Source organism: Triturus cristatus, chromosome 2_1 (assembly GCF_964204655.1).
Source record: "Triturus cristatus chromosome 2_1, aTriCri1.1, whole genome shotgun sequence".
Taxonomy (NCBI): Eukaryota; Metazoa; Chordata; class Amphibia; order Caudata; family Salamandridae; genus Triturus; species Triturus cristatus.
This window is the reverse complement of record NC_140581.1, coordinates 382,866,891-382,889,071: the sequence shown is the minus strand read 5'-3', so window position 1 is coordinate 382,889,071 and position 22,181 is coordinate 382,866,891. Positions and strand designations below refer to the sequence as shown.

Below are 22,181 nucleotides of genomic sequence, written 5' to 3'. Positions count from 1 at the left end.
TAATTTTACCTCTGACAGCCTTCTGGTAGGAAATCTATATGTGCCTGGACCACATAATATAACAAATCTGCCCAAGCAATCCTATTTTCGACACAGATATGTATTATGTAGAAATTATTAAATAAATTATACCATTTTTTAAAGTGGATAAATCATTAGAACTAGTATGTTTCATATCCCTTGCTACAATTCATGTTATTTTTTTATTTCAATGCTTTGGTCTGCGGATCTGTGAAGCTGTCCGGATCACTTCAAAGTAAGGAAAGCTCTGAGAGCGCAGGGAAATCCACTGCCTATTTAAAATGGCTGCCCCACGCCGCCTTATGCTTGAGCTGATCTGCCAGCCCCGCTTAGAGCTCTCCACCTCGATGGATGTAAACTTTGTGCGCATGACTGGAAGCATCAGCATCAAGTCATGCCAGTGAATCAGTGCCGCTGCCCATGGTGGTTTCTGCTCCAGACCTACTGTTATGGGGCTAGGGGATCAAATACAAGAAATCATTTACACTGGCCCATGGTCAGCTGTACTTGAGGAAGTCATTGTCTTACTTTTGTTTTCCCGTTGATTCACTTAGAGAGCAAAATGTAGTTTCAACAAGACTCATTTCTAACACACCTTCAGCCACCACATTCCATTCATTTATCATCACTGTTTTATTTTTGATTTATTAAAAGCCTTGGGTGGAATTGCACTCTGGTTTACTATTTAACAACTGCCCTTGCATGATATCACGCACTTAATTCTCTGTAGACACCCAGTTCCATGCAGGACATTTAGTAAAATCCCATGCCCTGACGCGCCCAAAATCCCCTATGCATATGATTTACTGTGAATCACTTCCTGGATTGAGAGCGGAGTGAAGTTTATTCACTGCTGATGCCTGCACATTCAGCGCAAGCGCTTACATTACCGGCATTGTCAACCGCTCGTAGCCCCCAGTTCTTAATTTGTTTTAAAAAAAATAAGTGCCGGGGCTCCAGCCAGGAGGCTTCTGCAGCTTGCACCACCCATTGCCCCTGCCATGCTGCCAATGACAGTACCTACGCAACCACCAGCCAGCACACTGCTACAAGTGTGACAGTTCAGACTAGTCCAGGCCCTCAAAACTATCGAAATTGCTAAGGTGGTAGGTATTAGTTGTTTTAATGCATACAGAATTGATTAACAATTGCAGTTCTGCTCATATCCAAATTATGCAAACAACGCCACCATGTGGCACCTGCCATAAGTGTCAACAATTAGGTGCCGGTGCCGAGCATTGGCAACCACAGGCTCAAGTTAAGCACAGGAGTCCACACCCACGTTAAGCAATCAGTAATCATAACCCTCACCCTAATTGTAATGATATGCTGCACGGATCAGATTGCACCAAACATAGTTTTACTCTTTTAATTAATGATTATGTAAGGTATATGTTACAACCTTCATACAACACACCCCATTTTCACTATGACATGCAGCCTTCCTTATTCTTTTTATTTCTGTTTACTGGTCTGTATTGTTTCCTCCATCGTATACCCCTGCCACAGCAAGACCTAAAGACTGAGAGTGCCACAAGAATAATCTCACTTTATCTACAGCTTTGTGCTGCTTTCTACTAAACAAGGTGCATGAGTCCCCCCCCCAACAACCAATAGGCAACACCTATCGGGACAACAGCATCCGCTTCACTAGTCTGTTGCAAAAGGTGTAGATGCCTTCAGTGCATAAACTCCTCACACCAATCTTGCCACCCTTGCTCTTTGTTCACTCCAGGCACACAACTCCAGTACTTAATGCCAAAAAGAATATGAATTTCCCGGACTGAAACACCCAGCCTTTCCGTATCCCTGCCAACCACCTTTGCATAGCTCTGCATTTCATTGCCCACCACCTTTCTGTATCCCTGCCCGCCACCTTTCTGTATCCCTGCCCGCCACCTTTCTGTATCCCTGCCCGCCACCTTTCTGTATCCCTGCCCGCCACCTTTCCGTATCCCTGCCCGCCACCTTTCCGTATCCCTGCCCGCCACCTTTCCGTATCCCTGCCCGCCACCTTTCCGTATCCCTGCCCGCCACCTTTCCGTATCCCTGCCCGCCACCTTTCCGTATCCCTGCCCACCACCTTTCCGTTTCCCTGCCCACCACCTTTTTGTATCCCTGCCCACCACCTTTCCGTATCCCTGCCCACCACCTTTGTGTATCCCTGCCCACCACCTTTGTGTATCCCTGCCCACCACCTTTGTGTATCTCTGCCCACCACCTTTGTGTATCCCTGCCCACCACCTTTCCGTATCCCTGCCCACCACCTTTCCGTATCCCTGCCCACCACCTTTCCGTATCCCTGCCCACCACCTTTCCGTATCCCTGCCCACTACCTTTCCGTATCCCTGCCCACTACCTTTCCGTATCCCTGCCCACCACCTTTGTGTATCCCTGCCCACCACCTTTGTGTATCCCTGCTCATCACCTTTGTGTATCCCTGCGCACCACCTTTCCGTATCCCTGCCTGCCACCTTTGCGTATCGATTGCCACCACCTTTGCGTATCGATGCCCACCACCTTTGCGTATCGATGCCCACCACCTGTGCGTATCCCTGCTCTCCACCTGTGCGTATCCCTGCCCACCACCTGTGCGTATGCCTGCTCTCCACCTGTGCGTATGCCTGCCCTCCACTTTTTCCTGGTGTTCCTGATTTGCATTTCTCTTTTGTCCTCACACTCCTCCCACGCTGAATGCAAGCCTCCTCTTTACCTTTGTCTGCAGAGCACTTTACGCTTTTCTCAAAGGCTATTTATAGAATAGTTCCTTGTATAACCCTTCTAGCCTGACTTCTCTCTCTCCCTAATAAAGCGGTGTTAATCATGGCCCAGCGCCAGCGGTTATTAGGGGTCTTTGAAGAATTGACAGGAGTTTTATTGCATCTTACTTTGCGAGGCGGAGTGCTGGTCTCGCCTCCAGTGGCAGCATGCAGCGCACAGCATCCCTGCTTCCTAGCTGGGACTAGACCCAAACCACTTATGCCTTTGAAACCAGCTAAAAACATGACCTCTTCAGTCCCAAACATGTATCTTTGCTGGTGGACTCTCCTACAACCCCTCAGATGTATCTATATGTATCTATATCAATTTAAAGGCAGTGTTGTTGTCCTTATATAATTATATGATGTTTAAATAAAATGGGGAACCCAAGTTCAATTTTGTACATGTTTTTGTTGTAACTCACCCAAAAAGTTTCAACATTGGGCTTGTGCTGATTTCACCTGTTATATAATTAAAAAAGGAGGATCGGAGGCACCAAAATAAAATTGATAAACCATTCCAGCAGAAAGTACGTGGGAAATAGTCTAGGATTTGCTAATCTCAACGCAAAATATTAAGGACATTTTCACATATTTGTTTCGGTGCAGCGGGTAGAGGGGGTTTGTAGTGTCCTCTGTTAAAGGGCTGTCAGTCATATATTGATTGAACAGTTCTGCTCCCACCATTTTCCTGATCAGTAAATATTTCTTTTACGCTACCATGCCGTGTTTAGGATCATGACATAGTTATGGACTTTGTACTCCCAGGATATCTCCACGTGTTTCAACTTTTTGAATTTGGGCTGGCAGCTGGTTGCCAGTTTGGCTCACTGGAGGTTGGCACATAATTTATTCGGGGTACGTGTTCCAGAATGCTTTGTGCATGTTGCATGGCTCTATATACTCTCACTTTCATTTGCAATTTTTAATTGGTCTCTAATGTATGATTAGTTTTGGGGTCGCTCCAAGCTGCGTTTCTTCTCAAGGAGGCCTGGGGAGTTGGAAATTAGTGGACTTATGCTTTTTGAGGTGGAGACAGAAGTGAATGACAATTCTATATCGAAGTTTACTTCAACATTCCTCGCAACTTTGAGCTGGAGCGATGTCCCTGCAGCTGGGGGCCACACCAAAGGTATGATTATTCATTTTGATTCTCCAGCCAGTACAATTTTGGTGTTGATGCTTTGGAGATGCACAAAACTCCTCAGCTGATTGTAGATGTTGTTCATGCAACATCTGGTGCTGCTTTGGTCCTGGCTTCAGGCATAAGTGATATTTTAAATTGCAGGTGTTGCTTTTCAAATTGTGGAAAGGGCCAACGGGGATACTGAATGCTGGTGGTGACAAACATGTACCACTAAGGGACTCTGGTGGTTGAGTCAATTGTTTTAACCTACTCTGTAGAACACCGCTGTGAACCATGTTATAAGTAACTTGAGAATGAATGAAAAGAGCATACGCGTTGTCTGATGGTATTGATTAAGGTGATGAGCTCTGTATATCTTTCTCAGAGGTGGATCTGGTTTGCTGATCTTGGATTAGTTTGATCTATTATTAATTCTGTAGTGTTTTTTGTCAATCCCCTTGCAATACCAGTGCTGAATGTTCAAATTCGATTGCTAGTTGGCAAGTGCCTCTTGGTCTATTATTGCTTAAGTTAATGTTTTTGGGTGTTTGGTTGCTACTGTTGCCTTTTTTTAGTGCTCGATGGCTTTCTCGTTCATTGTCTAGGGATTTACTGATGAGGTCAGTGATGGCCAGATTGCATTGTCCTCGTGGCTGTGTAGTGGTCCCTCACTAAGTCTGCTGCTTTTATATTTTACTACAATTTTAATTACCTTATCTGTCTGCACCAGTTACAAGGAGGACTCTGCGAGGTGCACTAATGTCAGTGGGTATAGCACTGTATCTGGAGTGTTTATCTGCTCCCATAATATCATCATTTCTGATTCAAAGAGCGCCATGTAGGGTTGACAGGCGGCGAGCAGGTAAACAATGCTCATTAGCAAGTGAGCTGAACTGACTGCAGTTGGAGAGGGTTTTAACTCCAGTTCTAATAAGACTGAAGCTGTTTTCCTCATGCAATATTCATATAATACCTAATCCATATGGACCATTTTATTGTGTTAAAACTTTGGAGTCCCGAATGTCACAGTTCTCTCTGTTTGAGAACTGTTCAACACCACAGTTGTTTTCTAATCTCTTCCAAAACAAATCCCATTGAATGATCTCTATTGGCCTTCCGCTTTAGACAAACAGCATGAAGTGGAGATGCCAACTCAGGCACAGAAGGAGAAGGAGAAGAAGAAGAGGCCGATGTCGCAGATCAGCGGAGTGAAGAAGCTCATGCACAGCTCAAGTTTAACGAATTCAAGTATCCCACGGTTTGGAGTCAAAACTGAGCAGGAAGACATTCTAGCCAAGGTAGGAACAGCATGAACAAGCTGACTTCTAGCGCAAAAACTGACAATCATGGCACCTATAGACTTTCTAGTTTTGACCGCATGTTGTGATCGAAGGAAGTGACATGGGGTGGCCATTTAGAAGGTTACTCTACCAGGGGGCATATTGTCAAGAAACAGAGTTAAAATTATCTCCGCTTTAGCAGCAGAAAACTGCAGCTAAAGCGGCGATAATGGGCTTGATAATATGCCCTTGAGAATTCCCTTAGAAGCCCATGTTTTGGTGACAATATGGGCTTCTATTCTAATTCTCAAGTGCATATTATCAAGCCCATTATCGCCGCTTTAGCGGCAGTTTTCTGCCGCTATAGCGGCGATAATTTTAACTCCATGCTTGATAATATGCCCCTTGGTTCTTTCAGATGTGGCCAGTGACATCCATTTAGCTATCATTTTTTTATTGTACATGTAGGACTTTCTTGACTCCATTTTATAAAGTTCATTTAATGGCCGTAAATATCTAGTCACTAGTTGCAAATATCTAGTGGATAGTTAGATAACCAACTGTTGCATTAAGAGTTCATTTTGTAAGCAGAGCATCCGTTCACTAATTGATTGTATTCCCATGTAAGTATCTTGTGCTCTGAGAATGTCTCCCCACAGCATACACTCTTAAACGAAGAGTAATTAGATTTGGCACAATGTGCCGGACTTGCTTCGCCCGCCTATCGCTGGATAGCACAGCACATTGAAATTCCGCTCCCACTCAATGTCTAAAATTGATGCTGGCTGTGGACACATACCGTGTAATGGAAATATTGAAAGGTGGTAGCAGATTGCTCATGAACATATATTACTACAAGATCACCATTATGCTCAAGTGTTTTACAAATCTGTGTATCTGCAGAATATTGTAACAACACATTCTACTCTTTAAACGAAGAGTAATTAGAAAAAGGTACATTAATTCTTAATTAATTATACATTCATTCTTTTAATGTATATGTGACTTTGCTTAGTGTGTACAAGTACCTTTGTGATTGATAATTTACTGCAGCCATATAACATTGCAATTGCTAGGTACTTGATGAGTACTAGTCAACTCTATCCAAATCTATTGGTATTGCATTATAGCCACCTCTGAGGGTTGTACTGGCTGTTAAAGGCTTAGAGGTCTGAGATGCTAGAGGGGACCTGCAACGAAGGAGTGAGCTTTTAATGACTGGTACCGTATGTGCCAGGAGGGCTGTAATATTTTTAGAAGGCATTCTCCCCTTACACACGGAGCTCACCCACAGACGGAGCCCCTTTAGTGCCAAGGGCTACTATGGCAATAAGTGCTTTTTGAGACCCCAAAAATATTTTTGCTTTCAGCCAATATATTTTTTCATTATTTTTTTTATTTTTTGATTGGTGTGGGCCCATCAACTTTCCTAACAAAAGGTGTGCAAAAACCATGTCAACATGAAGCAATCATTGACAAAGCCAAAAGGCTAGCAGACAATGCCAAACCTGTTTGGCTTTGCCGATGGTTATATACTGAAGTAATGACTTTGGTTAGAATAATTTCCAATTGAGTTATTTGGATGATTGTTGCTCACTGATGTCATCATTAGTTGGATCAAATGCTAAAGGTATAGCTGGTATAGGAGAATGCTGTTTGATGTGGAGTCACAGCCATTTTTCTCACCCAAGATCACTTTGAGCGCACAAAAACATCTGACGGTGTAATTTTCCAGATCCTAAGTCACAGTGTGAGGATCTTCAGAGCTTTACACCCACAAATGGAATTCTAGACTTAAAAGAGCCTGGTCCAATCAATTGCTTTGGGATGAGATTCAGGTAAAGTCGCCACACAAAACTTTGTTGCCATTCACAAGTATACTGAATAGACATTCCCACTGTGAAAATGAATGTTGGACTCCATGAACATGCTATATTGAATGTCTTTCAAGAGTGGGAAAGAGAAGGAAGGACCCCCACACCCACCAGAATTCTTCGAGGTAGAGAAAAAAAACTATCAGAAAAATATTTTCATGATTGATAAAATAGAACATGGCCATTTGATGCATAGATGCACACATCCTGAAGGTTTCCTGCCAGGCAGTCCTCAGCAATAATCATGGAGGAGGTGATATGTGACTCCCCAGAAATTCGCAGACGTATAACAATAAGTCTATGAATGGAAGGTTTTAAAAAATATATATTTTTGCGATAAGAACCTGTGTCCTTAGCTCATCAATCTCAAGTGAGATACGCTTGTCAGAATAGGTGGTCATACAGGTTTGTACCTCTCCACTAGTGGGTTTCTCCTGCTTGCATTCATACTGTAGGACCCTGGGTAGCATGTATTTCCCTCTAAGTGTCTGCTTCTTACACATCTAGTGCTGCAAGGTTGTGGTGGCCTTGTCTATTTTACCCAGGGAACGCGGGTATAGGATTCTCGGGAACCCTTTGATGGAGAAGCTAATCTGTTGTGTCTTTAATTGTAGCCTTTTCTCTAGTGGAACCCAATAAGAAATTTATAAATGCTTATTTTTCGTGATCACAGGGCCAGAGTAATCTGGGACAGGCAGGGGTAGAGTTTTGCTATATTCCAATATGAAGTGTGCAATTCCTCCTATGGGCGAGTACTTAATTGAGAAAGGTCAGTCACTTGACTTGACATTGGCAATGTCATTGGTATTGTATTGTCAGATCTTTGTTCATAAAAGCCAAGCACCGGTACAGAGTCTTGTGTTTAATTTCTCTCTTAGGAACTGGAAGACGTGAACAGATGGGGCCTTAACACTTTCAAAGTAGCTGAGTTTTCTGGAAACCGACCTTTGACTGTTGTCATGCACACCATTTTTCAGGTAAGGAATAGTCAAATATATATATATAGTGCATCCCTGGGTCTGTAGGTTATACTACAGCTCAGTAGCATCTTGCAAACTCCCACACACTACTGTATTTTATTCCTTTAATACTGTGTGCATTCAGAAATTAACGGAGGAGCTGCAGTAGCTTGGGTTTGAATATATTTATATGCATTTGAATAATTTATAAAGACATTGTAAATATATATGTGCACATTTGAACTACGGTAGAGGAAAGAGGTGATGACCTCACCTTGTGTATTATTTTTTTCGTAAAAACAACATGATATCCTTCCTGCCTGTTGTGTGGAAACGTCGGGATAAACTGAACCTGAAGCCCAGCCACACCCTCTCTCCATCACCTTTTCTTATGTCCTCAAAAGATGCAGCCCCTCTGCTTCCTTTATCCTACTCGCTGTTTTACTGGGCTTGAACATGGATTTCTCCGTTCATTTTCTAACTGAAAAAAATACATATTTAAAAAAAGTAAATATAAGGTTTTCCCAAATACATGGCATTAAGACTGTACAAGTAACCCCATTGCCATTCTGACATTTTGGCTCGTGAGGAAAATGGTGGCCAGGGGCTGGCTCAACCAAGGATTTCAGAGAAGGGTAGAATTGGGCACACCTTAGAAGGTTTTTGAACTCCATTTCCAATAATAATACTTTGTACTTATTCAGAAAATAAACCATGCTCAAAATAGATTATTGTATAAAAATAATACAAGGCAGGCGAGTTCTGAAGATGCTGGACAGCTCTTGCATTAATTGGGGGTGCTTCATAAAAGTGTCTATTGAATAATCGTTGTGGGAGTTCATACCAATCGCTTTTGGTGAGGAACTCTCAGACGAATGTTTCACATGGATAGCATTTTCATTGAACACATGGAGGGTATATGGGAAGAATATTTAATTTTTTAAGCTAATTGTAATATATTCCATAATATTCCACACACTCTCTATTATTCTTCACAACTGTTGCTAAAGCTGCTTTGGTTACAAAAGCGTAACCCAGGCTACAGTCCCCCGTTTGTTGAATTCCTTCTTTATCATTGCTTTCTTTCAGGAGCGGGATTTATTGAAAACCTTTAAAATTCCAGTCGACACTTTAGTGACGTACTTGATGACTCTGGAAGATCATTACCATGCGGATGTGGCGTATCACAATAATATACATGCAGCGGATGTGGCTCAGTCTACGCACGTACTGCTATCAACGCCTGCTCTGGAGGTAAGTGCACCGCACTAATCTATCATCTTAGTCACTTTCCCCAGTGCCATCCACTCAGGCCTATTTCAGAGCACATCAACCTCTAGGCTGCATTTTATTTCACAAATAACACTTTTAGTTTTGCTGTATCCTAATAATGATAATGACATCAGCGCCTGACTATTTCTTTGAAAGAAAGGTGCAAATTAGTACAGCTCTTAACTCTTTCTACGGACCCCACGTAGCAGTAAGGCCAGCTCCCTGTTTTACCCTGTTCAGCAATTTAATGCATGTGTATTGGATTTAATTATTGAAAAGAATATATATTCTAGATGTTGCTGATTTGGAAAAGTGTGATCTTACTTTTCAAAATAAACATTACACTCTTTAGCAAAGGCTCTTTAGCTTCGATAAAAGAAAATTGTTAAGTAGACACACATCTCGCACCTCATCATCGGACAGTATCCTTAGCCCCTGCCCAAATGACACTACTCTAATATGGCCAAAAGTTGCGTCAGCTGTAGATAGACCCTATAAAAAGCAATTATAATAAATGTCCTTTGCTTGTTTACATATTTCACACCATGCGGACTGTGTTGTTCCCTTTAGTGGTAATAGGAAAAGGGTTTAGAAGAATAAGGTAAGGATCCTGGGGTGGGAGACGTTTGGGTCTTGGTGAAGTGTAGTGGTGGGCTTTGAAGAATATTAAACTGGGGGTAGAAGAAGGTAGGGAAGAGGTGCTCTAGTGGGGAGAAACTGTGGAATAGAGGATGGAAGTGAAATAGATGATGTTGTAGTGAAATATAGGTAGTGTTATAGACAAGGGAGGGTAAGGTAGGCATTTTAGCCTGTACTGTATGGGGGAAGTAGTTAAAGAATCAAACCCATAGGCTCTCTGCATGAGTGAAAAGGGTATACAGAGTGGGTCGCAGTGATGATGAAGCTGGGCATGAAACCTTGCAGATACGCCTTCACTAAACTGCAGTACAGGGCAAATAACTGTTTGCAGGATTGGATTGGCCATATCGGGCTTGGGGAATCCCCTAGTAGGAGGGCGAAGGGGCTGCTTTTGGGATTGGGTGGATGGAAGGATCATCTGATGTCCAGCCTGGCAAATATCCATGAGGGAACACACAAAATGTTCATGTAAACACGTACATATTTTGATTCCACCTTCCCCCCGATCCAATCCTGAAATCCACCTTACTGTGGTTGGACTTGCTTGATGCACTCAGTTGCGCCAGTAGGGTCGAACTGAGAACATTTTCCAAGGCTGCTTTTAGCTGTCGTTCCACCACAGACTGTTTGCCTAGGAGATCATCATCCATTGAAGATGGGTGCAGGGAGTTCATGTTGACTCGGATGTCTCTCAGGAAGGGTGGGCTTCCATTGTGCATTGCACATTTGTTGGGGGAGTCTCCAGAAGGCAGGGATTCCATGGTACATTGCACATTTGTTGGGGGAGTCTCCAGAAGGCAGGGATTCCATGGTACATTGCACATTTGTTGGGGGTCTCAAGAAGGCTGTGCTTCCATTGTACATTGGTTGGGGTTCTCAAGAATGCTGGGCTTCCGTTGTACATTGCACATTGATTGGGGGTTGACACGCGCTTCCATAACGCACTCTTTGAGCTGCTTGGGCAGTCTTATTGGTGGCAAATTTCATTTCGATCTTCGTTAGATCAGCTTTTTTCTCAGAGTCCTGTTTCAGCACAAGGCTGATTTGTGTTAAGAGGAAACACATATATATTGAAGCAAATGTCACATTCTGTATTTATTTCATTGTATTACATGTCATGCACTTGCTCATAAAAACTTTAATATCCCATTAGTAACACGCCGAAGTCGCACTGCTAATGAGCAATCATTGCATATATTATTTATGTAAATTTGCACCCATATAGCAGCTTGTAATATTCTTTTCCCTCCGATGAAGGGAGATGCCTAATTATCATGGTGCGTTCAGCTGTGTGTGGGCGTGGGTCTATATATAATTTTATCGACACAAACACATATGCATACTATATATGTAGCAAGAGAACAGTTGAGCTTGTAAATCGTCACTTTTATTCTTGTCAGATTCCTTCCATTCCAAAATTAAACAAATATATTTTTAGGTGTTGTACATCACCAGCCATTTTCTTGCTGCATCTGTCGCATTGCTAGAAACGTGCTAAAGAGGTGCCAGTTCCAAGCCGACTGACTGCCTGCCCGTCCCATGTTAAAGCCACTATTTTAGAAAAAGCATCTCTCATATTGCAGCACTCCAGGTCATGTAGGCCTCGATAAATAAATCCTACCATGGACAAAATAATTGCAGTACAAAAAAGGGAACGTAATTATTTAAAAACATGTAAAAAAAAAAATAACCTGGTTATGGTTTAATGCTCCTTGAGCTGTGGAAAATCTGCCCTCCCCTTAAAATGGTCTTGTGGCTGTATCTCAATAATGTTCACTAGATTGTCCGAAAGCAGTGGCGTTTTCCCTTATTCTGTCAGCCCTTGTACGCGAAATGCAACATTAATTGTTGTTACATTTATGGGTGGAAAGATATTGAACACTAAGGGTCCCCATGCAAATTACACAAACTAAAACCCGGTGTTAAACCTGCACGGAAAGGCGATGTAAACTTCACGGCAGGGGAGCGCATCAAATCAACCCTTTTTTTTAGGTCGAAGCCTACCATACAGCACAGCTGTCTAGTTTGTGAACGGCATCTTGGGGACATTCAGAAAGCTTCCCTGGGGATGCATTCCTCCCATTGCTTACCTTTGGCTTTCTAACTCTCATTGGCTTGCTTTCTATTTGCTGGCTTTATTTGTTTTAGGCTGTCCAGCTTGAGTTCGTCCCTTCCCTTACCTAAACCTTGTTTACTGTATTCTTCCACCAGTACTGAATTTCTGTAAACAGGCCTATAAATCTTGTTCTTATCTTGTCACATTTGCTGTGCATTGAAAGACAGAAGTCAAATGTTAGGATCTGTCTTCCAGGAAGCTGGCGTTTACTTTTCTTTCTCTGACTTAAATGTGAGAGGATTCATCTGACAATCCTTTCCATTTTCTAGCACAATTCAAATTTTAAATGTCTGTAAATGAACTGTGCAGATATTTCAGAATATGAAAAGCACAAATGAAACATTTTTTGGTCATTCTGAAGTGTAATGGAAACAAATATTTGAATACGACCAAAACAAATCAATACACTAGGTGATGACATTACCTCACATTATCGTTTGTGTGCTGTACAGTTTTTTTTGTAAAACTGTATGTCTGTGCAAATGTAATGGTCGTTTCAATTGAAAATGTTTTGTCTGTAATAGCAGTGTTCTATCACACCAAGCGTACTCCACTTTACCCCACCCCCCAACACTGCCCTCTAGTCTGCACCACTCTACGCCACTTCACCCAACAACCTTTATTCTACACCACTGTACTCTATGCCAATACACTCTACCCCACACTACTCTACTGTGCACCGCTGCACTCTTCGCCACTGACCTCTACTCCAATCCAGTCTAAGCCACTTTAATCTACTCTGGTCCGCTGCACTCTACGACACTCTACTGTATGCCAGTGCACTCTATGCCACTTCACATTACCATGAAACAATCTACTCTATTCTACTCTGTGTCATTCTACTCTACGTCACTGCACTCTAAACCACTCCACTCAACGCCGCTACAATGTACCCTGTGCCACTGCACTTTACGCCACTGCACTCTACGCCACTGCACTCTACGCCACTGCACTCTACGCCACTGCACTCTACGCCACTGCACTCTACGCCACTGCACTCTACGCCACTGCACTCTACGCCACTGCACTCTACGCCACTGCACTCTAACCAATGCATTCTATGCCAATGCACTCTTCACCACTTTACTCAAAACCTATACTCTATGCCACTGCATTCTACACAAATCTGCTCTGCACCACTGCACTGTACACTACTATACTCTACTTTTCAACACTCTTCTATGCAACTGCCCTGTATGTCACTCTATTATGTGCCTCTCTACTTTTCAACACGCCTCTATCCTGTATGCCACTCTGTTATGTACCACTCTGCACCATTGCACTCTACGACACTCTACTCTGCACAACTCTACTCTGCGCCAGTGCACCCTATTCTGCACCACTCCACGCCTCTCTACACCATATCACTCTACCCACTACACTCAAAGCCACTACACTCTACACCACTCTAATCTGCTGTGCACCACTGCACTCTGACACTGCATTCTACGCCACTACACTCTGCGCCTCTCTACTCTGCACTACTCAAATCTGCCAGTGCACTCTTCCCCACTCTACTATGCACTACTACACTCTTTGCCACTGCACCACTGTACTCAATACCACTACACCAATGCACACTACGTCACTGCACTCTACATCACTGCACTTTGTCACTCTATTTTGCAAGACTTCACTCTCTGCCACTGAACTCAATGCCACTCTACTCTATACCACTGCACTCTACTCCGCACCACTCTGCTCTGCACCACTCAACTCTTCGCCACTCTACTGCACTCTACTCCAATGCACTGTCACTCCACTCTACTCTGCATCACTCCACTCTACGTCACTCTAATCTGTTCTGCACCACTTCACTCCATGCCGCTGCACTCTATACCACTTTACTATATGCCACTACATTCTACGCCACTCTGCTCTACACTCTGCCCTGCACCACTCCGCTCTACTCCACACCTCTTCACTCTACTCTGAGACAATCTACTCTACGTCACTGCACTTTTCGCCTCTGCATTGTACTCTGCACCACTCTACTCCACTGCACCCTTCGCCACATCACTGCACTCTATGCCAATGGACTCAACACCACTTTACACAAAGCCAATGCACTCTGCGCCAATCTACTCTGCACCCCTTTTTTCACTTCACTATAGTCCACTCTACGACACTCTACTCCATGATACACCACTCTATGATTCTCTACTCCATTAAACTCTATTCCACTGTATGCCACTCTATTCTTAAACTCTGTACTCCACTCTACCACACTGATCCACTCTACAACGCTTTACACAACTCCCTCTATGCCACTCCATGACACTATACTCCACTCTGTTCTATGACATACTACTACACTCTGTGCGACTCCACTCAACTGTTTGCCTTTCCACTCTACACCACTTGACTCTACAACACTCTACACCATTCCACTCTCCTACACTACTACACTCTATGCCACTCCACTCTACAACAATTTAGTCCGCTCTATGTCACTCTACAGCAGTCTACGGAACACCCTCTACGCCACTCCACTCTAAACCACTCAACTGCATTCCACAACACTCTACGCCACCCATCTCAACTCCACTCTACGTCCTTCCACTCTACTTTACTCTATGCCCTTCCACTCCAACACTCTACTCCGTCCATAACACTCTACACCACTCCACTCAGCTCTACTCTGCACCACTATATGCCCCTCTACAACTCTCTACGCCACTCCACAACACTCCACTCTACTCCACTTTACGACACTCCACTCTCCTTTACCCTACTAACTTTTAGCCATGCTTCATAGCAGCCACACTGATGTACAACGTAGCTAAAACATAATGGCAAAGCCAATAGCTCTAGCATAGACGAGACCTATTGGCTTTGCCAATGCTTGTTTTAGCCTGTGATCTCCTAAACCATGGAACAAAAATGTGGGACCTGTACCTCTGCATAGCATTGCACTGAGGGGTTACTTTTTGTGATCTGTCATGGCTGTGCTTTATTTTCTGTCTGTGGCGAGCAGTATTTGTTATGTACTTTGAAGCCCATATATTTAATCATCCTATATAGAATGTGGCTGTTTGGTAACTTCATCACAATGTCTTTGGCCCTATGTCCACTCCCTATTAAATGTATGTTAAAAAAATGTGATGAAGATAAAGAATGTCATAGTGTATCAGTGTTCCCTTAGGTTTATTACTTGTGATTTCAGCACATAATGATTTAAGCAGGTAAAACATGTTCTACTTTAGTCAGAATTTTGGAAATGGTTTCACAAAGCGCAAACCATAAGTGTCTACCTGCAAACACCCTGGGGCAGATTTACTAATACTTTGCACAACACAGCAAGACAGGTTGCTGCACTGAGTCAAATGAAGAGGGAAGGAATGCTCTGGCATACTTGTGGCTGCCAAGCGCCAATGAATGCACCCTTGCACAAGAGTTACAACAGAAAAACAACGAGGGGATACAAACATATTTTCCTTGTTACTCCTCCCCTGGGAAGGCGTATCATTTGACGCATTCCCAGATTTGCTGTATTAGTAAATCTGGAAATGCACCAAAAACCATGGGTAGATGCTTGGGAACACCCACCCTCCACCCATGAAGCGTCTTCCAAAGGCAGAGAAACGCAAGGCAGTGACTAGCGGTGAGCGGTGCACTCCGCTCCCCCAGTGAAGTTTTGCCAGCTCCGTGCTCCACTGGGAGCACGGGTTTTTTTTAAAAACTCAGATTCTGCCGCATGTGGAGTTTGCCCCCACCGCCCACCCCTACTGACGGCAGAGATCGACGTCTGCAAAAACTGACCGTTGCCTGGTGTGGCGGTCCCCCAGGAGCTACACATTTACTTCCGGGTCAGAAGCGGAGGTGATTTCCTCTGGTGAGTCGAGTTGTCTTTTCCGATGTGGGTCGTCAACCATGTGGAGCTGCTTTGACCGCTTGCAGACTAACAGTGCACGCTCACCCTAAATATTCTGGACCAACTCAAACTGATTCCATTAGTGGAGTTCGTCACTGCCGACGCTGTCCACTGTTTGTGGCCCGACCTACCTGGTGTGGAAGGAGCGTGGCGTCCATCATGGCGGAGCCACACTGCATTGGCGCCTGCTAGGAATACAACCAGCAGACAGGAAACATATGGAATATCGTCTTCTGCAGTCACCGCCAGCTACATTTGCCCTGCTGCTAGCACGAGAACTCACGGCCGTAACATACCCTGCCGTCTGAGGGGGCCATGACGCGTCGCAGGGTCACTCTCAAGCCTGAAACAAGACAGATTATACTGCATGGTAAATGCATTTTTGTAACCTGTGTGCAATTTCTCCGTTATATAAAATGTTTACAAGAGCATCGTACCACCCTGAGGCCCCTCCCATGCCCTTTTTCTTCTGGGTCTTCTCATGATATAACTTTCTGGGGTTGTTTTTGAATAATGTTTGGCTCGTGTTTATTCATAAGCACGGCGGTTACTCCATGAATCCCCGTCTCCGCTCTGACACTGCGCGCACCCCCTGCCCCTGTGGCGAGAGTCGTATATGATGTGCAATTCGCTCGCTTCTTTGATCTTTTCTGATGAGCAAGTGACAAACGTGACAGATTGGACAAGGACAATTTATGTGCATTGAGGTCAGTGGCTGACCCCATTCGTTTCAATTACTGTAACTGCACCTCTAAGATGTAATTTAAATCGTAAAAGGGACGCACATTATTCCCCGAGACGGATTCCATAAAGGCTCCCTACTGATGCAAAGTACAAACGGTTTGCTATATTTTCGGCTTATGGTTAAATTTTATTTATATAGCGCTTACTACCCCCGAGGAGGCGTTGTCTCCCTGAAAATCTGCTGCTAATATTTGATTAATATGTGGGGGCCTGTTGAACAATGATGCTAAAAGGCTGTCTCAAGGAGACGCGTCATTAACAGCAGCCAAGTGGAGGAGCCCCGTGTAGAAATATCACTTTGCAGTTATAAATCGAAAGACGTTTGATTGGGGGGGGGGGGGGGCACATTTCCGGCCGTGCTGACCGTTACCTTCGCGGAGAACTATGTAAAACATGCACTACGAGTCTTTTACAGTGGCCTGAATGTGAACTGTGACATGCACTCAAGATATTAAATGCAGGGGGTGCTGTAAACTATTCGGCATGACTTCGAATATTTAGCTCCCGCTAACCAACAGACCAGGGACGTTAACGGACTGGTTTTTGTGGGATGCTACTGTATGTTATTGCTTCGCGCTGTAATAACTAGGGTTGAGCGGAACTCTACAGATTATTTATGCAACTCTGCAGAATGTCGCGTAGTCCAAATCCACGAACTCTGCCCACCCCTAGCAGTGACATACGTTGCCTTGTGTTACTCCAGATTTACTATGCCATGCCATGCAGGGTGGTTCTGCATGGCATAGTTAATCTAACTAAGTGCTGCTTGCATTGTTACATTGTGTTAAAAATATGGCCCCAGTGCTTAATTTGAGCGGATGGTTGCAAGGGGGGGGGGCACTGGCTCTCATTCTTCTGGACTGGGACTTATTTTTCCTCAACAGACTTTGACACACAACGAAAGAAGAAAAATAATTACGGGGGTTAGAAGAAGGAGGAAGATAAAGACGGGAAAAACGTGACTAAGAGAGAAAGCAAGGATGAAAAAGAACAGCAACAATTGGGTTAAAAGGGTAGTGGGTTTCTGGCTGTAGATAAAAGAAGCGCGAGGAGGAATCAAGACGACCCCGCCTTGGTATTCGGCACCCCAACATTCTATCCTGACGGCAGCAAGCTATGAGCAAATCTTCGGCCCCAGCACTTATTCTTTTACAAATTAAGCACTGCTGACACGAACATGCTTCCTCGGTGTGTGGGTAGCATTATGAGCCTGTGGGTGAAAGGGGTCGAGTTCAGAAAATAGAAGTAAATATTGATTGGCAAAAAGGGGACCGGTGCCAGAAGCGAATCCTGCATCCCCATCAGCTGGCAAACAGAATATATCAACTGGATAAAGATCTATAATTTAGCTTCTATAGGTCACCAGCCTGCTCCTTTTCCTTCCTAGCCTAATTTTAGAAAATGGCTTACAGTGAAGTCCAAGGTGTGTCATTGAAATATTTATCCACAATGTTTTAGGCAGCAGGTAGAAATGATTGCTTGTTCCTTCCTGACGTACATAGAAACGCAAGACCATATAAATTAAAATATTGCCAGGTACTGGGGAGATTTCCTGCAGAGATTTTATTTTCTTCATGTGTTCTGTCTTTAGGCCGTCTTTACAGATCTGGAGATTCTTGCTGCGATTTTTGCAAGTGCAATACATGACGTAGATCACCCTGGGGTTTCCAACCAATTTCTGATCAACACAAGTAAGTTCTAGCTTATTTATTTCCTCATACGTGTGAGAAAACAGTCTGAAGGTTGAATACAAATGTTTTCTTTTTTTATCCTGCATGTTTGTTCCTTTGCAATTATTTTTTTTACAAAATTGATTTGTTTGGTTTTGAAAAGTTTGTTTCTTCTTCCAATGTACCATTCACAAAAGTTTTGCTCACCTTCATGTTCTGCCAAAGTTCTATTTCGCAGATTTTATACTCATAATTTACCACGTCAGCTTACGAATAGGTACTGTTATAATTCATCGACTACTCGATGATCAATTTATAGATTCATGGACTATGCCTGTAGTGTGGTCCTATAAATAGGACTGGTAGTGTGCGAATCCATGGCATATAATTCCTGAATTTTATCAGTATGTCAGAAATATGGTACATGTTTGACCCCAATATGTACCTGAAGGAGCAGAAGGTGTGGTTCGTGAAATGTAAAATATATGTCTATGAGTTGAAAGACGGGTTCATGAGTTGAAGGAGCAGGTTCATAAGATGAAGGGATGATTCATAAGATGAATGAATGTTCTTGACCTGAATGTGCATTTCATGAGTTAAACTACAGGTTCATCAGTGAAGGATAGGTTCATGAGATGAAGTAGTGATTCATTAGATGAACCAATGGTTCTTGACCTGAAAGGGTGTCCATAAGTTAAATTGGTGGTTTATGAGCCTGGAGGATAGGAAAATGTGGTGATGGAGTGATTCACATCTTTGCCAGGTTGCTTGAGGAACTCAAAAATAAATGTTTCTTGTTGGTGTACTGTTAAAACTGTGAATGATGAAGACAAAACTGTGGGAGACAATAGAAGAAAGATTCTGAAATGTGGGATTTGTTGCATTCTCCGAGATTTAGGCAAGTTTTAATAAGTGAGCAATTGCAAATGTAAAACTTTAGCAACATGGAGGAAAGGTGTTATTTATCAGAATCCTCCAATCTAAAGAGAGGTTCATATATGACATATTTGTCAGCTGGCTCTGTGTCATGACTGTGAAATTGACCTTTTCCAGTTAGCAATACGGATGCTGAGACTTTTAGGCTTATACATACAATGCAAAAAAAGTGGAACTACAAGTCCCAGAATGCTTGGTGCTGCAGGTAGATGAAAAACAAGGACTGGCTAAAACGCAACCTCATGACATGGGGCCATTTTTAGTTCTTGCCTAAGCCAGAGCATGCTCTGTTTCTTGCAAGACGTATTGTTTTCTAACAGTGGGCTAAGAGGCCGCCCATTGGTTGGCTTCATTGTCATTCTCTTTTGCTTCTTATTGGTCAGCTGCCTTAGGGTTTCTTTTTCTTCTAGTGTTTGTCGCTCCCCTGTGTCCTCTCATTGTTTTTCTTTGTGTTTAAACATTGTACCAGTGTGTGTGTTTTTCAAATGTAGCCCATGTGTACTTCTCCCCTTTACATGATTCTCCAGGCTGCCAACTCTCCTCTGTTGTCCGTGTTGGCCCCACCCGCCCTCCCTCTGTTGTCCGTGTTGGCCCCACCCGCCCTCCCTCTGTTGTCCGTGTTGGCCCCACCCGCCCTCCCTCTGTTGTCCGTGTTGGCCCCACCCGCCCTCCCTCTGTTGTCCGTCTTGGCCCCACCCGCCCTCCCTCTGTTGTCCGTGTTGGCCCCACCCGCCCTCCCTCTGTTGTCCGTGTTGGCCCCACCCGCCCTCCCTCTGTTGTCCGTGTTGGCCCCACTCGCCCTCCCTCTGTTGTCCTTACTGGCCCCACCCGCCCTCCCTCTGTTGTCCGTGTTGGCCCCACCCGCCCTCCCTCTGTTGTCCGTGTTGGCCCCACCCGCCCTCCCTCTGTTGTCCGTGTTGGCCCCACCCGCCCTCCCCCTGTTGTCCGTGTTGCCCCCACCCTTCCTCTCTTGTCCCGCCACCCACCTTTCCTCTGTTGTCCGTGTTGTGTCTAACACCGCCCTCCCTGTGTTGCCTGAGTTGACCCGCCCTTACTCCTTTGCCCGTGTTGACCCACCCTCCCTCTGTTGCCGGTGTTGCCCGTGCCTGTTGTTTGTGTTGTTAATCTTGGAGCGATGAACAGTGCTGTACAACATTGCTAAAAAAAAATGACAAAGCCAATACCTCACTCAAGCAAGATCTGTTGGCTTTGCCAACGCTTGTTCAGTTGTCATTGGTAAAGTTGTGTTTCAGCTGTACAGCTTTGAGTGAGCTGTAGGCAGCTGATAGAAGTTAGATAATTCTAGTATAGTAGGGACTGTAGCCAAAAGACAATGCCGTGTGCTTGAGTATTGTTTTCTTGTGATTGCTGAAAATCCCAGGCTGTTCCGCGTATTGATTCAGAGCGCTGTGGCATTTTGTCCCAAATAAGGGGGGGGTTAATTCAGATCCTTGCTGGTCTGGGAATTATCTGGATTGGAACTTTTCCTATATCGGCACTTTATAGGGTCAGACTCATCCAAGTCTCAGCTTGCATATACCTATTCCTGTCCTCATTTACCATTTATGGCCGACCATATTCCCAGGATCCACAGACCTATGTGAGGGAAGTTTAAGATTTGCCATATTGTAAGCTGCCCTGCAACATGAGTGTGGATTATCTCTTCTACTGAAAATTCGAAAACACATCGAGAGGAGAGTAGAGGCATTTTACTCCTATATTATATTTTAAATTTAGCAAATAGTAGGCTTTATTCCAAGTAAAGATGTTACTTCCCTCACTCTCGTGCACAAACAGTGGGTGTGTTGTGTGCATTTTCTTGACACTCCTCGCATCACTTACGCCTTCTCCATTCGGTGCAAGTTTAGAAGCAGATACGGAAAGTCTAAACGCCATTTGCAAATGTCTATGAGCACCCACAAAGGCTCTGCACATGTTCACCTTATGGCATTGCCAGCATCACAGACTCCACGCCTGGATCCCTCACTGCGGCTCTTCATCTGTAGATACATCTACGTGCCGGCCAGCACTCCTGGGCTCCTAGCGCCGTCTGAGTGCCGATAGGCTTCACTTCAACCAGTTTAGACCGAGTAAGGTTTATCCGTTGGAGCTGGAAGGATGAGGTTCCAGCTTCTGTCTCGTTGAGTGTTCTGGTGTCCATCGGATAATTGTCTCGATTCTGAGGGGACAGTCTTGAAAATACTATGGAGCACCTTGCACCAAGAATGATTTTCACTTTTCCATTACTCTAATTAGGTACACAGAAAAGCAAGCGCTCTTCGATTGTGTTGGAAGATGGTAAACGGTTGACCACAAGCCCAGGGGGTCCTTCGGGGCAGTGACACTGCACTCACTAAAAACCAATACTGCGGTTACCTGCATGTACCAGGTGCTTTATTCCCTCATTCAGAGTTCCAGACCCTGGACTGAGGGATTACCTGATAATACTACATGCTTTCTGCCACAGTAAGAAGCGAGAATTCTGAATGATGTAGCCTTTCGCCACATGAATTTGTGTGATTCTACTTAACATTAAACATAGCACTTCACGTGTTTGTACAGCGCATGATCACCCATTGTGGCACCTTGGCTACTCAGGAGTACCCGATGAAGATGTTTCAGGGAGAGATCTGCTCTGCAGCAAAGCTATATATACCACTTGCGTTTCCCATCGGCTCCGGAATCTGGATTTACAAAAGTATCGCAATGAGACTCTAACGAGTTTAAGGTCCTGGACTGAATTGCCCTGCCAGTTTAGAAGTTTGGAATTTGCTCAGTATTTTTTATTTGAAAAATAAAAAAAGATTTTGGTTAATATCTGAAAAATGGAAAACACCAGTAAAATTTGGGGTTAAACATTCTGCATTACTCACTATTTCCAGCATAGGAGTAGAGAGGTTTATTCAGCAAT

The 22,181-nt window shown here is 44.0% G+C and overlaps 1 protein-coding gene across 3 annotated transcripts in view; it reads left to right on the top strand.

Moving 5' to 3' along the window:
- Positions 1–22,181, top strand: part of LOC146865348 (3',5'-cyclic-AMP phosphodiesterase 4D) — a 1,349,871-nt gene that overhangs the window by 1,308,186 nt on the left and 19,504 nt on the right. For all 3 annotated transcript variants that reach the window (XM_085631472.1, XM_085631460.1, XM_085631466.1), the window contains exons 8-11: positions 5,032–5,204; positions 7,939–8,037; positions 9,109–9,273; positions 18,256–18,355. In XM_085631472.1, coding sequence (XP_085487598.1) covers positions 5,032–5,204; positions 7,939–8,037; positions 9,109–9,273; positions 18,256–18,355 — 537 coding nt within the window. The remainder of the gene's footprint in view (positions 1–5,031; positions 5,205–7,938; positions 8,038–9,108; positions 9,274–18,255; positions 18,356–22,181) is intronic.